The 16,867-nt window shown below is 44.2% G+C and overlaps 1 protein-coding gene and 1 long non-coding RNA gene across 5 annotated transcripts in view; one reads left to right on the top strand and one right to left on the bottom strand.

Annotated features, from left to right (window-relative positions):
- SQOR (sulfide quinone oxidoreductase) overlaps positions 1-16,867 on the bottom strand; it is a 56,605-nt gene that overhangs the window by 32,242 nt on the left and 7,496 nt on the right. For 3 of the 4 annotated variants that reach the window (XM_035259576.2, XM_054239609.2, XM_009005382.4), the window contains exon 2: positions 2,729-2,979. In XM_035259576.2, the coding sequence (XP_035115467.1) occupies positions 2,729-2,962 (234 nt within the window). In that variant the 5' untranslated portion in view covers positions 2,963-2,979. Of the gene's footprint in view, positions 1-2,728; positions 2,980-14,192; positions 14,262-16,867 lie in introns of all 4 variants that reach the window. The other variant, XM_035259574.3, reaches the window with a different exon arrangement.
- LOC128928765 (uncharacterized) lies at positions 5,108-9,935 on the top strand. The gene is made up of 2 exons (XR_008474272.2): positions 5,108-5,415; positions 9,033-9,935. It is a non-coding gene; the product is annotated as an uncharacterized LOC128928765 (long non-coding RNA).

Raw genomic sequence — 16,867 nt, 5'->3', positions numbered from 1 at the left:
TAGCTAACAGTATAAGCTAAATTCTCTCAATGGCTCCCTCCTGACCCATAGAGCATTGTATGGAAAAGTCTCCACAAAGTTAGCTCCCCCTATTAGACGTCTCCTATTATGGGAGCTCTGAAGGATGGTCATTCAACACAAAAATTCTTCCAAGACCTTTGAAAAAGCTATAAATTATCTTTAGTGACCACTGCATTATTTATTGCTGAAAGTTGGCTTGGTGTTTAAAATGTACGTTATATACACATGCATATCCATACATTTATTATGGGTACTTTATGTTAACAAATATTTTAAAAATTAAGCCTGGCAGCCCAAATATGGTTCCTCAGGAGCATGTGGAGACAGTGGTAAGTCTGGAAAGTTTACAGCCACTTCCAGGGATCATCTAAACTTCATTAACTTCCAACTGTTTTTCCTAAGCCCAATGAGGGCTGTTTACTGATCAGCCCTTCTTCTACTTTCTCAGAGACTCAGAGATTTCACATCCAAAGACAATACGTACCACATCCTACTCTACAATGCAATGCATACTCAAACTTTCATTATTTTCTGGAGTTTTCTTGCTTCAGATGCTCCATTCTTTTTTCTACAGAGTCTCGCCCTATCACTCAGGCTGGAGTACAGTGGCATGATCTCAGCTCACTGTAACCTCCACCTCCTAGATTCAGGTGATTCTCTTACCTCAACCTCCCAAGTAACTATGCCATCACACCTGGCTAATTTTTGCCTTTTTAGTAGAGATGGGGTTTCACCATGTTGCCTAGATTGGTCTTGACTTCCTGACTTCAGGTAATCTGCCTGCCTTCGCCTCCCAAAGTGCTGGGATTACAGGTGTGAGCCTCCGTGCCCAGCAACAGATAGTCCATTCTTGATCTAAGTTAGTGTGAAAGTTCTGGACATAGGGGCAAAGGGCAGACTTGTTTAATGGCCTCTAAGAATTCCAATCCACTTAGAGTGGACTGGGGACCAAGAGCTCTCAATGTTGCCAAAATGCCTCAAAGCGGCTGGCCAGCATTGCCAAAACCCACAGAGAGGTGAAGAGGACACCGGGAATGACTTTGCAATCCCTCTACAAACAATAATATGATCCAAGAGGCGGGAGAGGTCTCCAGTTATAAGAACTCATCACTGGCCAATTTATCTTGAACAGTAAGAGGAGTAAAAACACAAGCTCGGATTTTATTTTTGGACTATGAACATCAGCTTCAGCTATCACTAAACCAGACTCAGTAGGGAAAGTACCAAGCCTGGGGCTCTGGCAGCTCCTTCCAGAAATTCCTGTCCTGCACTTCCTCACAGGGCAGGACGAACTTGATTTTGGCCACCAAATTGTGCCCAGCTCCCAGAAGAGCCAGTCTCCTTACAAAGAGAAGCCCGACTGGAGACCTGCCCATCCATTGGCTAAAATACAACATACACCGGAAAGAGGGGCCACCTGATACAGCTCTCAGACCACTGCCACGTAAGTGATGTTACTGAATTGAAGAGATGCCACTTTAAAAAGGAAAATGATAGAGACTGCCCCCAAGTTCCCTCTCAAATCACAGCCCTGGGTGACATCATCCCCTACTGGGAACGAGTCTTGGAAAGGAGTATGCCTTCTTTGTCATGTCCTCCCTCTGAAACAGACATCTGATCCACTTTGCTTTTTCCTCCCAAGGACACAGCTCCCAACCGGTACATGCCTAGTTCCATGTGAAACATTAGGCAAACCACCGCAACCCTTGAAGACTTTTCTCAAGCTTTTGGACAATCTTAACATGCTTTTTGTGACAGTGCCTTACTCAGTGTTCCCTCCTAGTGCCAGTTACCTTTTCTCCCTTATAATCTGCCCTTGCATTTAAATTTCTAAGCCCACTGACAGCTTTTCAGAGGTCTCCCGGCTCCACAGCTCATCCTCCCTTCTACAGAAGGGAACAGAGAGGAAAGTGCAGCAGCCATTGATTTTCCTCTGGGCAGGAGGGTGGCATCGGGAGAATGTCATGGGTTGAACTGTGTCTCTCTCAGAGAAAGATGTTAACGTTCTAACCTGAGTACACGGGAATGTGACCTTATTTGGAAATAGGGTCTTTGCAAATGTAATCGAATTAAGATGAGATCATTCTTGAATAGAGTGTGCCATAAACCCAATGACTGGTGGCTTTACAGGAGGGTCGTGTGAAGACACAGGGACACAGGGACACAGAGGCGCACAGAGAACATCCTGTGAAGATGAAGGCAGAGAAGGGAGCGGCACAGCTGTAAGCCAGGGAATGGCAAGGATTTCAGGGTAAACACCAGAAGCTGGGGAAGACGCATGAGACAAATTCCCCTGTCCATCCCTCTCACCCAGGCTGCAGAGGGAGCGTGGCCTTGCCCATAGCTTGGCTTCAAACTCCTAGTATCCAGAACTCTGAGGGAATAAATGTCTGTTGTTTTAAGCCACCCAATTTGTAGTGATTTGTTATGGCAGCCCTAAGAAACTAATACAGAGGAGAACACTAACAGCCAAGAGATCTGTCCTCCCTCTCTCCTTCCCTCCACTTTTCCCAGTCCTTTTGGATGGGCTGCTTTCTGTGCCCAGGAGAAGCACTAATGTTGACACATGAAGACCCACTGCTTGATAGTCATGCCCAACCCCGGAACACACACACACAGGTGCACACACATACACACACACACATGCGCACACACATATACACACACACATGCACACACACCTAGGCACTCAAAAGGGGAGGCTTACCTCACTGGGCTCAACAACGGCCACTTTCTCTGCACCCACTTTCCTCTTCATGCGGGCGGCCATGGTGATCCCACCACTGCCCCCACCCAGCACCAGCACCTCATAATGGTTCCTGGCTGCGTGGCTGACCCCTGTGTGCAGCTGAAGGGGGCCGATCTGCTGAGTGCCCAACCTGAACAGGCAGGCAAAGAGCTGGGCACGGGGCCCCGACACCACCGCCACCAGCGGCACCATCTTCAGGCAGGATCAGGCTGGAAGGGAAGAGACAGGGCTGTGAGTGCCAAGGTAGAAACTATCGTGTGACTGAAGTGTTTCCTTTCCAGGAGGAAGGGAGGCTGGCATCTGGCCCCTCCAGCTGGTCCCCATTCTCTCTCAAGACCACTTCCCCCACTGGCTATGGTCCCAAGGTGTCCTGAGAGCACCCAATCAATAGCTATCAATGGGCTATGCTTTCCATTTCTCCCCTTCCTGCTACGTTCAGGCCATCAAGGAATTTGTTTGAACCAGGCTCCCCAACTCTTTAAGTCCTTCCTAATAATCTGCTTGTACCCATCCTTGTCCATCCATAAGATCTAGGGCACCATCTGGTTGTATCCAGCTGTCAGCCCATTCTCTACCGAGACACACTCCCCAATGCTTTCTTTGGGTTTTCAGTCCATTAAAACTGATGCATAAGTCCACAAATAGAGACCTGCAACATTCCTTGCAGTAAAAGGCACCTGAGACTTTGCTGAAACAGAAACTGTCTAGCAAGAAACCCACTTTCTGCAACTCAGAGTGCCCGCCAAGGCAATCAAGGCCTCAGCCCCCATCCAGAGGCCTCCTGGCTCTGCTCACCCAGGGAAATACAATATAATCAAATCACTACCTACAGACACGCAGGTGAAGGCCCTCCACATCTCTAGCAATTTCAACCAGATGATTTTAGAAAGCCATAAAAGGAGCCCTGCCTGGTATCATAAAGTTATATTTTATAGAAGGAACCTGCACATGCTGCTGACCAGTCTTTTATTACATCCAACTCAGTAAACAACTTCTCCTTAATAGTTCCTCCAAGGGACTCACTTTACCTTTAAGAAAACCTGTTTCTACTCTGAGCAGTTAGTGCTTTGGCAGAGAGGAAATTAAGTCTTCTCCGAGACTGACCTTTGCTTTACCCCACGTACAAAGCTGGCCTGACGTCCAGTACCCCATTCACTTATAAAACTTCAGGGGCCCCAACTCACGATATCTCCTTCCCTGGGTTTAACAGTGCCCCAAATCCTACCGCCAAGTCCAGTTCTTTGGGTTCAACACTGCTCCAAGAACCCTTTATTAAAATGCAAGTGTCCAGCTGGGGGTTAGCACTTCTAGCTGCTAAGGTTACTAACTTCTTAATGAAATGACTTAATTATATCATTTCACCTCTGACTGGAGGAGAGGAAGGCTGCACAAGGGGATTAAAGAAAGCTGAGAGGGCAAAGGGGCTAGAAAAAGAAGGAAAGGCCTTGGCGAGGGGGAAAAATGATAGGGAATAGAAAAGACGAGCAGAGGAAACTTAGCTTTGACCCTGCATTTCCATTTCCAGGAATATAATCTAAGGAAATAACCTCTAATACTGAAGAAGAAAAACCTTTACAAAGATGTTTCTCACAAATGTATTCATAATCCAGTCACCCCTCTGTTAATTGGTTTGTGGATTACAGCTAATTATGTCCTGGGGACAGAAAAAAAACTGCAGGCTCCACACAGGCCAGGGAAGGCTCAGGTCACCACTTTAACACCGGGGCAGAGAGCAATCTGAATATCAAAACAGTAGGGAAAGGTTAACTAAAATATGGAACACAAGATGATTTATGTAGTCTTTTAAAATTATGTTCATAAAGAATATATAGGCCGGGCATGGTGGCTCCTACCTGTAATCCCAGCACTTTGGGAAGCCAATGTAGGCAGATCACCTGAGGTCAGCAGTTCAAGACCACCCTGGTCAACATGGTGAAACCCTGTATCTACTAAAAATAGAAAACTTTTAGCCAGGCATGGTGGTGTGCACCTGTAATCCCAGCTACGAGGGAGGCTGAGGCATGAGAACTGCTTGAACCCAGGAGGCAGAGGTTGCAGTGAGCCAAGATCATGCCACTGCACTCTAACCTGGGTGACAGAGTGAGGCTCTGTCTAAAAAAAACAAAATATATATATATATATATATATATATATATATATATATATAATGTTTACATAGTGACCAGGATACAAATTAGAAATGCAATATTCTCTCAACTATGTAAGAGAAAATGTATTGAAAAAAAGCCAAAATCTTAACACTGGTAAATGGTTTTCTCTGGGTTTGAGAATAACAAGTGATTTCGATTTCTTCTGCTTTTCTGTATTTTCTAAAAGTCTCTACTATACACATAACATTTTAATTATGGATACTGGCTTGGCATGGTGGCTCACATCTGTAATCCCAGCACTTTAGGAGGCGGAGATGGGAGGATCACCTGAGCCCAGGAGTTTGAGACCAGCATGGACAACATGAGGAAACCCATCAAAAAAAAATTAGCCAGGCATGATGGTGCACACCTGTAGTCCCAGCTACTAGAGGCTGAAGTGGAAGGATCGCCTGAGCCTGGGAGGTCAAGTCTGCAGTGATCCATAATGTCACCATTGTACTCCAGCCTGAGGACAAAGAAAGACCCTGTCTCGAAGTAAGTAAATGAAATTAATTATAAAATCTTCCTTTAGATGATAATAAACATTCACTAAGTCCTTTACATAAGCATTTAGCTTGCGAGTTACCATTTAACAGATGTAAAACTAAGGCGGATAGCAATTAAGTGACTCAAGGTTATACAGCCCATGAGTGGTGAACTGTGATTTGGACCCAGGTATGATGGTGTCAGAGCCTCTACTTTAAACCAGTACACTATACTATCGCTATGATCTTTAGGACAGTGTGTTTCAACAGCAACGAAACAATGCTTATGTGATAATGTTACATGGGAAAAAAAATACATATATAATATATATTTTCTACAACTTCCCAGAAAAGGGAAACCATTTTTCATGGTACTTATACCTAAATATTAGCAATGGTTTTGATATGATTATAATTGATTTTTTCCTTTTTTTGCATACATTTCTCAAATTTTCTTTAATACACTATACATTGTAAATTTTTAAAATTACTCAGATTTTTTGAGATTGAAGAGAGGAAGAAATCATCAAGCAATTTATCGTTGTTTCCTAGGGAAGGAAGAAGAAATTTTACGGTGTGCACCCAGTATCACTTCCTGTCTCTCTTTCTGAATGTTCACAGAATGATAGAATCACAGCAAAACTTCACTTTCCAGAAAAGGGAAATCATGTTTTCATGGTTCTGACACTATATCTATCCCCATGGAACAAACCCCATAGAAAGAGCCCCATGGGGCAGGGGCAGGGGGAGCAATCTAGGAAGAGCCCTGGCTAAGTTTCTGGTTTCCAGTTGCCCTGTCTGAGGTTATTTGGCCTCCTAGTGATACAAGAGTTAACAGGAAATTACTTAGGCAGATAGTGAGGGTACAGAAGTCCTCGGTAAGGTTTTTCGTTTAATGAAAACCAGCCCCAAAACATTTTCCTGTCTAACAAAGAGCAGCCTGTGAAATCGAGCTGCAGACATTGATGCCAGCGGTTGTGACAATCACTTTCAAGGTGGCAGCTCCATCTCCCCTCTCTTTGTCAGCCGTGGATATAGTAAGCAGCAAACCAGCAACAGCCACACAATCTTGGCTCACTGCAACCTCCACCTCCTGGGTTCAAGCAATTCTCCTGCCATAGCCTCCTGAGTAGCTGGGATTACAGGTGCACACCACCACACCCAGCTAAATTTGTATTATTAGTAGAGACAGGGTTTCACTGTATTGGCCAGACTGGTCTCGAACTCCTGACCTCAAGTAATCCACAACCTTAGCCTCCCAAAATGCTGGGATTACAGACGTGAGCCACTGAGCCCAGCCAGCCACACACACAATCTTAACCAGAAAGCACAAAGAAAAAAAAAAGGAGGGCCTGGCATGGTGGCTCACACCTGTAATCCCAGCACTTTAGGGAGGCTGAGACAGGTGGACCTTACTTAAGATCAGGAGTTTGAGACCAGCCTGGCCAATGTGGTGATATCTGGTCTCTACAAAAACTACAAAAAAAAAAAAAATTAGCTGCACATGGGGAGCATGGTGGCCTGCACCTGCAATCCCAGCTACTCAGAAAGCTGAGGCATGAGAATCCCTTGAACCCAGGAGGCAGAGGTTGCAGTGAGCCAAGATTAAACCACTGTACTCCAGCCTGGGCAGCAGAGGGGGACTTTGTCTCAAAAAAAAAAAAAAAAGAAAAAAAAGGAAGACCAAATTGGACCTAAAGTCAGCAGAGAAAAAAATAGAAAACTGAAAACTTCTATCAACAAGGAGCATAAATCTGATATGATTTCTTGGTCTCCTCTAAAGATATCCTGAAACATATAACTTTTTTAAGAAATAAGAATTAACTACCGGCCGGACGCAGTGGCTCGTGCCGGTAATCCCAACGCTTTGGAAGGCCAAGGCAAGTAGATCACTTAAGGTCGGGAATTTGAGACTAGCGAGGTCAAGATGTCAAAATCCCCTCTCTACTAAAAATACAAAAATTAGCAGGGCATGGTGTCACACGCTTGTAATCCCAGCTACTTGGGAGGCTGAGGCACGAGAATTGCTTGAACCCAGGAGGCAGAGGTGGCAGCGAGCTGAGATCATGTCACTGCATTCCAGCCTGGGCAACAGAATGAGACTGTGAAGAAGAAGGAGAGGAGGAGAAGGAGAGGGAGAAGGAAAAGGAAGGAGGAGAATTATTAATTACCAACTATACAGGAGAATGCAGACACTTCATTGCTACATTCTTACAAGATGAAACACACTTAAAAATCCAGGCTGGGTACAGTGACTCATGCCTGTAATCCTAATACTTTGAGAGGCCCAGGCAGGAGGAATGCTTGAGGCCAGGAGTTCAAGACCAGCCATGGCCAAGATGGCGAAACCCCATCTCAACCAAAAATACAAAAAAAAATGTCCAGACACAGTGGCTCACACCTGTAATCCCAGCATTTTGGGAGGCTGAGGCAGGTGGATTGCCTGAACTCAGGAATTGGAGACCAGCCTGGGCTACATGGTAAAACTCCATCTCTAGTAAAATACAAAAAAATTAGCCAGGCATGGTAGCATGTGCCTGTAGTTCCAGCTACTCAGGAGGCTGAGGCAGGAGAATTGCTTGAACCCAGGAGGCAGAGGTTGCAATGAGCCAAGATCGGGTCACTGCACTCCAGTCTAGGTGACAGAGCAAGACTGCATCTCAAAAAAGAAAAAAGAAATTAGACAGGTGTGGTGGCACCTGCCTGTAGTGCCAGCTAGCCTGGAGGCTGAGGTAGGAGGATGGTTTCAGTCCAGGAAGTGGAGGTTGCAATGAGCCAAGATCATGCCATTGCATTCCAGCCTGAGTGACAGAGCCAGACCCCATCACAAAGGAGAAAAAAAAAAATAGTCTGGGCACAGTAGCTCATGCCTGTAACCCAGCACTTTGGGAGGCCAAGGTGGGTGGACCACTTTTGGTCAAGAGTTCAAGATCTGCCTGGCCAACATGGTGAAAACCCATCTCTAATAAAAAATTAAAAATTAGTTGGGTGTGTTGGCACATGCCTGTAATCCCAGCTACTTGGGAGACTGAGGCAGGAGAACCTCGAATCCAGAAGGCAGAGGCTGCAGTGAGCCAAGGTCATGCGACTGCTCTCCGCCTGGGTGACAGAGTAAAACTCTGTCTCAAAAAAAACATTGCCAGTGTCCCACCTTCTCATCCACCTTACTCCAGTGATTCTAAAAAGTGAAGCCAGGCACGGTGGCTCATGCCTGTAATCGCAGCACTTTTGGAGGCCAGAGTGGGTGGATCACCTGAGGTCAGGAGTTTGAGACAAGCCTGGCCAACATGGTGAAACCCTGTCTGTACTAAAAGCACAAAAAAATTAGCTGGGCATGGTGGCAGTTTCCTGTAATCCCAGCTACTTGGGAGGCTGAGGCAGGAGAATCAATCACTTGAACCCGGGAGGTAGAGACTGCAGTAAGCCAAGATTGCACCACTGCACTCCAGTCTGGCAACAGAACAAGACTGTCTCAAAAAAAAAAAAAGAAAAAAAAAAAGAAAAGAAAAAGACAATCAATAAATAAGGTAGATTAACTTTCATTTACCATATGGCACATGCAATATATTTTAAAATTATATTATATTATGCTTTTAAGTTAGATAAAAATTCCTCTATTAATTCTAGATTGATTGAGTGCCTCCTTCAAAGATCGGAATGAATGCTTTGATGTGACTGCAGTCTAACTGGAGAAGAAAGCCCTGTGGATTGAAAGACAAGGCAGCTGACTGGGCATCCCCTACTTTCATCACCGGCCCCTGGTTCCAGACCCAGTCTGGACAAGTCTTTGGGACTTCATACCTTTCCACTGCAGCCCTTCCTGGACAAACAATACAGTCTGCCTGTGTCAAAAGCTTGCTAATCTTACATCACGTGACGTGGTTTGAGAGCAGCTAGGGCACCCGGCAGAGTTCAAACTGAGCTGCTGGCTAAGTAAGAATTATTCAGATCGTTCTTAATGAAAGATCCACCAAGCCAAGGGTTGTCAACAACCCTTCAGCTATTTTTGCTTTTGAGGACACCGTGTGTCTTTGACTTCCAACTGTTTTTTCTCAAGCCTAGGGTAGGCTGGGCCCACTCTGCTTTGAGTTTCAATAACCAGAGGGCCAACCTTTAACCGATCACCTTTGCAGAACACTTCCAAAATCAAAGAGAAAAACAGACAACAAAGAGTCTCCAGCTCTTGTCGCCCATCCTGTTCCTCCTGCCAGACCCAGCCCAAGCTTACTTACTATGAGATGTCAGTACTGATCTCTATAGCTTCCAGTCTCAGGACACGAGCGAGCACTACGTACAGTACAGGTCAGGCTTACACCTGGTGCCCAGGTGGAGGGACTGCTGGAAAACTCCTCCTCCTCAGCTAGATCCTCCCACTTGGGCTTTCTGGGAGTATTTAATTAAGTCAGCCCTAATGCTATCATCAGTTATTCATGCCTCTTACGTAAATATTTTCTTGTTTCAAATCCAGAAGATAGAATTTGGTAGGAAAACTTATCACCGCAATAAAAACTAACGTTTATTGAGTGTTTACCAGTTGTACTTGTGCTGTCTCAAAGACTCCTCATAACTTTATAAATAGAATCCCCATTTTACAGATGACAAAATTGAGGGTTTGAGTAGAGGTAGACAACTCACCTAAGGTCACATGACTAAGCAATGGAACTTAATTCAAACTAATAATTTAGGAAAATGCCTATAAACAGAAATTATTTTATTGTATTATTTTTAAGACAGTCTTGCTCTGTCACCAAGGCTAGAGCGCAGCAGCATGATCTCCGCTTACTGCACCCTCCACCTCCCAGGCTTAAGTGATTCTCGTGCCTCATTCTCCTGAGTAGCTGGGATTACAGGTGCCCACAATCACACCCAGTTAATTTTTCAACTTTCAGTAGAGGCAGGGTTTCACCATGTTGGCCAGGCCTGTCTCAAACTCCTGACCTCAAGTGATCTGCCAGCTTTGGCCTCCCAAAGTGCTGCAATTTATAGGCCTGAGCCACTGAGCCTGGCCCATGCTACTTTAAATTTGAAGGAAAATAAAATTCAAGCTGGGCACAGTGCCTCATGCCTGTAATCCCAGCACTCTGGGAGGCTGAGGTGGATGCACCACTTGAGCTCAGGGGTGAGAGACCAGCCTGGTCAACAGGACGAAACCCCATCTCTACTAAAAATACAAAAATTAGCCAGGCGTGGTGGTATGCTCCTGTAATCCCAGCTACTAGGGAGGCTGAGGCAGGAGAATCACTTGAACCCGGGAGGAGCAGGTCACAGTGAGTGGAGATTACCTCACTGCACTGCAGCCTGGGTGACAGAGCTAGACCCTGTCTCAAAAACAAAAAAAAAAAAGTTAAAGTAGCTTGGTTGAATCCCATGGAGTAGGGAGGGAGGTGAGAGGGAATATATGTTTGTTTTGTTTTGTTTTTGAGACAGAGTCTTACACTGTCACTCAGGCTGTAGTGCAATGGCATAATCTCGGCTCACTGCAAACTCCACCTCCCAGGTTCAAGTGATTCTCCTGCCTCATTCTCCTGAGTAGCTGGAATTACAGGTGTCTGCCACAACACCCAGCTAATTTTTATATTTTTAATAATAGAGATGGAGTTTCACCATGTTAGCCAGGCTGGTCTCTAACTCCTAATCTCAGGTAATCTACCCACTTCAGCCTCCATGTTATTAAATTTTAGCTTACTAAATAAACTGAAAAGAAGGAAATTAAGTTTTTTTGGCAGAGAAGGGCAAGATACAATAATAGTACTGATTTTATTTTTTAAGAATCTTTATATTTTAGAAATATGCACTGAGATTCTTATAGTTGAAATGATTTGGAATTTGCTTAAAAATATTTCAGGAGGTGTAAGTGGGTAGGGGTGTAGATGAAACAAAATGGGCCATGAGTTGGCAATAATTTGCAATCAGTGGATGGGTATATATGAGCATTCCTTGTGGCAGTCTATTTTTGTACATGTTTGATGAAAGTTTACATGATAAAAAGTTAAAATGAGTTAATGAATGAAAAATCAAAAAACAGTATGTCAGAGTGGGCACGGGTTTTGCCCTTTAGTCACTGAAATGTTAAGGTTTGGGCGTATTTTAACAACAGCAAGATATTAGCAATACAAGTAATAGCAACACAACTTATAATCGTACAGCCTCCCATGTGCATAGAGCTTTACAATTCACAGGGCCCAAACCTGAGCCCACACTGGAAGCACTGATGTCACTTTACAAATGGGGAAACTGAGGTTCCAAGAGGCGAGGTCACTTAAGGGCTTCACACAATGCAGCAGCAGCAGGGCCAGAGCTAGAATAATCCTTTTTCTGAAGAGCAACTTTTCTGAATATCCTTTGCAGCAGCAATTTGCAGGCATTAGAAGGAGCTAGCAATTCAGAGAGGGAGCAATTCCCAGTCTGGACCGTCCAGCTCCAGATCTTAGGATGGCCTCTCTGCTGGGATGGCACAGAACAGAAGAGTCCTGCATCCCTGGGTGGCCCCACATGCTATCTCCTAGAGGGGCAGGCCTCTAAGCAGGGGCAGATCTGGGTTTTACGGGCATTGACGCCTATACAATTTGGGGCTTCAAATTTGGGGTTTCATAACCCAAAATTACAAATACAAAATTAGATACAATATTTAATATGTATTTTGAATGAGAAAGTAAATCACAACAAATACCTGAATCCTTGGTGAATCAGGACCCTTTGTTCTGAGATCTCTTTTAGACAATTCATCAGAAATACAAACATAGCAATGCTTGCTAGTTACAACCTGGCTACCTCCTGGAATATGTGAAAACTCCCTGCACCCACAGCCAATAAAGGGTCAAAACAATATTTAACTGGAGGAGGTGAAAGGAACAAGGGAGGCAACCAAAGCAAACATCATCATTTCCCTGTTACTTGAAGGACGTTCCTGAAAACTGGCTCACAAGATTATGGCAGCTGAGTCCCAAATCTGCAATCAGCAAGCTGAAGACCCAGGAGAGCCTGTGGTATGGTTTCAGTCTCAAGGATGGCTCAAGACACAGGAAACCCATGTTTCAGTTGAGTCTCAAGGCAGGAGAACATCTGATGTCCCAGCTCCAAGGCACTCAGGCAGAGAGGGATGATTGCCTCTCATTCATGGGAGTGTTAGTGTTTTCGTTCTATCCAGGCTTTCAATTGATTGGGTGATGCCAACCCACACTGGGGAAGACAATCTGCTTTGCTCAGTCTACCCATTCAAATGTTAACCTCATCCAGAAGCACCCTCACAGACACACCCTAATACAGTTTGAACAAATTTCTGGGCACCCCATAGCCCAGTCAAACTAGAACATAAAATTAACCATCATACCCTCTGACTTAACTGTAAGAAGGCAGGTCTAAATGTAGAGATATCTCAAAAAGGACATTGTTACTGTCACCCAATTAGCATGACTTTGTGTGCCAAGAAAACGTCAAACATTAGCCCATAAATGAGATCCTTAGCATAATCTCACCTTAATCTGAAATACATGCAAGTAATGTGCTGAGTAATATTTACAGCACATATCAATGGCACTGCATTAGATACTTCATGAAACCAGAAAGGCAACTGTTTCCCCTTCCTGTAAATATTCTGAATTCTACTGTATTAATGATGTTTTTCATTATCTGTATTTTTTTGTGGTTTGACATTCTGGGGCCTTGCTAATCCCAGAGAGACTGTCCTTCCCAGGACTAGCTAACCCTCAGAGATGGTAAATGGCTTGCCTAACTTGCCTGTGAGCACATCTTTGGTGTACAAACCAACCAATCCAGAGCCATACTCTGAACCACCTCCTCTATCTGGTTTTTACACTCCAGGAGGTCATTTTCCGCTGCCCTGATTATTCCAGGGCCAGGCATCAGACAATTACGACTCCAGGTAGCCCATGCACCCTGGAACACTCCAAAATTACTCAAACAAGACAATCCCAAATCTGGCCAGCCCTTTCCCCTGCCTCACAATACAGTCTTTTGCCTGTTCTTTCTCCTGACTTTTTCTGCCCCCTGACCTACGAAGGTGCTTTCCCAGGTGGCCCCATGGGGGCTGTTATGCCTCCTGTTTCTAGGGAACAGTGAGTAAAAGCTGCTTCCATCATGCCAGTCACCTCCTGATCTGTTGGCATCAGCATACCTAATTAAAACAAATCCCAGGTACATCGTAATATATCTAGATTAAGATGCATGTGCCAAACTATTCAGTCAGATGGAAGCTTTTACATGTTAACACATTTTTGTTCTGCTGCTTCTCCTCACTGTCCACTAAACTGACAGGTGGCATTTAAAATGCAATTTAATTACAGATTACCGAAGAATGTTGCCTTTTTGTGGGTGATTGGGCTAAATTGTTGCAACAAAATAACATAGCTACAGTTTGAGTTTTGAATGCAGTAACAGCTCTAGAAGAAGCTGCACCTGGCCTTCCTTTCCTTTGTCATATACTATCCTCCATTCTATGGAAACTGGAGATATCTTCTTCACCAAGAAACATCTTCACATCTATTTTATCCATTTAACCTTGATAAAGGAGGGCATCAGCCAGAAGTGCTCAGAAAGGAATGTAAGAAACAAGTTTTCTGCAGGGTCTATGTGCAAATTCAGGTTTATACCTACACTGAATTTGTCTCAATCACACATATGGCTACATTTGCAGAACTGAAAATCAGGAAACAAATTGGGCTGAATTTTTATTAGGAGAATTTTTACCTGCACAAATGATATGCAGATTAAATTACATTTAGCTATGCCAAATGGGTAAGTAAGTATATCTTTACAAAACAGACTTACCTGAAATCTGCATGGTCACAATTCTGCTGCTGTTTACGAATATTTCCACAAGTATTCATTGAGCGCCTACTATATAAAAGACACGTGCTGAGAGACAGCAATTTCTCCAGGCCTGGCCCCCTCCCACTCATTGAGCTAGGGCATTGAGGCTTTACATGGGAAAACAAAATTCTGGAAAGTAATCACACAAAGAGGCAGCTTTGAGAGGAGAATCTGGTGTTGGAACAAACTGACCCTCCTATTGGAGGAGAAACAAAGCCAGTTTGACGTGTGTTGATTTTGACAAATCAGTAAGGAGGCTATTGCAGTGGTCCAGGTGTGAGCGATAAGGGCCTGAATTAGGTGTTAGCATTAGAAATGCAAATAAAGATTCAGATAAGATAGAGGCTGGAAGAGAGAATAATTTCAGGAGACGTGGGAAAGTCTTCTGGGAGAAAAAAAAGTCAAAGTTGACATCTAGGCAGCCGAAGAAAAAGGAATTATGTGAGCAAAAACAGAGAAGTGATGGCAAGGACCTGTTTGGGCTAGTTTCAGACAGCTGGGTTCAAGATTTTGAAAGTAGAATCGCTTGCAATGAGAATCTCCTAACTGTGGACATAAAGGAGGGCAGTCTGGGGCAGGTGTGCACTGGGAAGAGGAGAAACGAGTGGATAGGCATGTGTTACTAAAGTTTAGGTCCAAGAGCTTAATCCCAGACAATGGCAATTTGATCTCGAGGTCACAAAGCAGCAACTTGCAGTCCAAGTCCAGGCCAGAGCCGTGTTTTGCTTGGCTCACAGTGCTTTTCTTGAATTTTGAATTAGTCATCAACATTAAAAAATTTGGAGATCTCACCAAAAATATTGCAGATTCTTGGCCTTTAACACTAGGCCCACATTCTTACATGGAAACTCTCCACCCTGCACGAGGTTTCAGTTCATCCCAGCCCCACTCAGCCTATGTCGCTCATTTGTTACCTGCTGAGCCCTGGTGTGCATTCAGCCTGTGGTTACTGCTAATGGCTGTGAGAGCCCTTGGAAGGTCTTAATAAAACTGGATTTTAAAAGACTTAGAGTTTCCAGGGGAAGTTGAGAGGATGAACTGGAGTAATTTAGTTGAGGTCAGCATTTCTGAGTGTTTGCTAGATGCCAGGCATTGTGCTAGGCACTGCAGAGCCAGTGATGGGTAAGCAGAGTCTGCATTTTTTTTTTTTTTTTTTTTTTTTGAGACGGAATTTTGCTCTTATTACCCAGGAGTGCAATGGCACGATCTCGGCTCACTGCAACCTCTGCCTCCTGGGTTCAGGCAATTCTCCCTCAGCCTCCTGAGTAGCTGGGACTACAGGCACGCACCACCAAGCCCAGCTAATTTTTTGTATTTTTAGTAGAGACGGGGTTTCACCATGTTGACCAGGATGGTCTCGATCTCTTGACCTCGTGATCCACCCTCCCTGGCCTCCCAAAGTGCTGGGATTACAGGCGTGAGCCACCGCACCCAGCCCGAGTCTGTCTGTTATAACAGGAAAGACCAGGAATATGAAGATCCATTGAGTGGCTGTTTCAGAAATTCAGGTACCAGTGAGCGCAGGGTCTGGGCAATGGGAACAGAGATGAAGGGTGTGAATGTAAGATACACACTGACATTTTTGCAACAATCAGTTATAGGAGATAAAGAAGAAGGAAGACTGTGAACTATGACAGTATATCCACTTGTTCCGGTGAATATAATGAAGAGAGTATGTAAGCAGCAGTACTAGAATTACTTAAAGTGGAGAAAAGGTCTAAGGCACTGTGAGAGAGAAGGAAGGCATGCCCCTTGAAAACTGAATGAGTGTTGTTCCAAGAAAGGATAGCGGCTGTGTTCTTCCTCTTGGCACACCTCCTCTTGAGTAGTGGCAGTGCTATTCTTGCCTTTGTGTTCAGGAACTGCATTACTATATCATTAACAAATAAAGAAAATGGAGCAATCTTCACTTAGCCCTGCAGGGCCATGCTAACATATCTCCCTCTGGAGCTGTTATAAATCCAAACATTTGTTTAAATATTAAGCTGTGAAGCAAGTGCACCAGTAGTGGGCCAGGACTGAGTCATCGGGGAAACAGGAACAAGCTCTACAGCTTTCTGATGAGTCAAGGACTGGAGCCGCACTGGGGTTCTTTAGTTCCCTCACTCTTTAGGGGCAAAACTGCAGGAATTTTCTTTACAGGGTTACTGGTTAAGAGTTGCTAATGAATCAGGCAAGAAAAAGAAATAAAGGGTATTCAAATAGGAAAGGTGGAAGCCAAATTGTCTCTATTTGCAGACGACATGATAGTATACCTAGAAGACCCCATCGCCTCAGCCCAAAAACTCCTGAAACTGATAAACAACTTCAGCAAAGTCTCAGGATATAAAATCAATGTGCAAAAATCACAAGCATTCGTCTACACCAATAACAGACTTAAAGAAAGCCAAATCAAGAGCGAACTGCCATTCGCAATTGCTACAAAAAGAATAAAATACCTTGGAATACAACTCACAAGGAACGTAAGGGACCTCTTCAAGGAGAACTACAAATCACTGCTCAACGAAATCAGAGAGGACACAAACAGATGGAGAAACATTCCATGTTCATGGTTAGGAAGAATTAATATCGTGAAAATGGCTATACTGCCCAAAGTAATTTACAGAATCAACGCTATCCCCATCAAGCTACCA

This window comes from Callithrix jacchus, chromosome 8 (genome assembly GCF_049354715.1).
Source record: "Callithrix jacchus isolate 240 chromosome 8, calJac240_pri, whole genome shotgun sequence".
Lineage (NCBI taxonomy): Eukaryota > Metazoa > Chordata > Mammalia > Primates > Cebidae > Callithrix > Callithrix jacchus.
The sequence above is the reverse complement of the archived record's forward strand: the minus strand, read 5'-3'. Positions and strand labels throughout refer to the sequence as shown.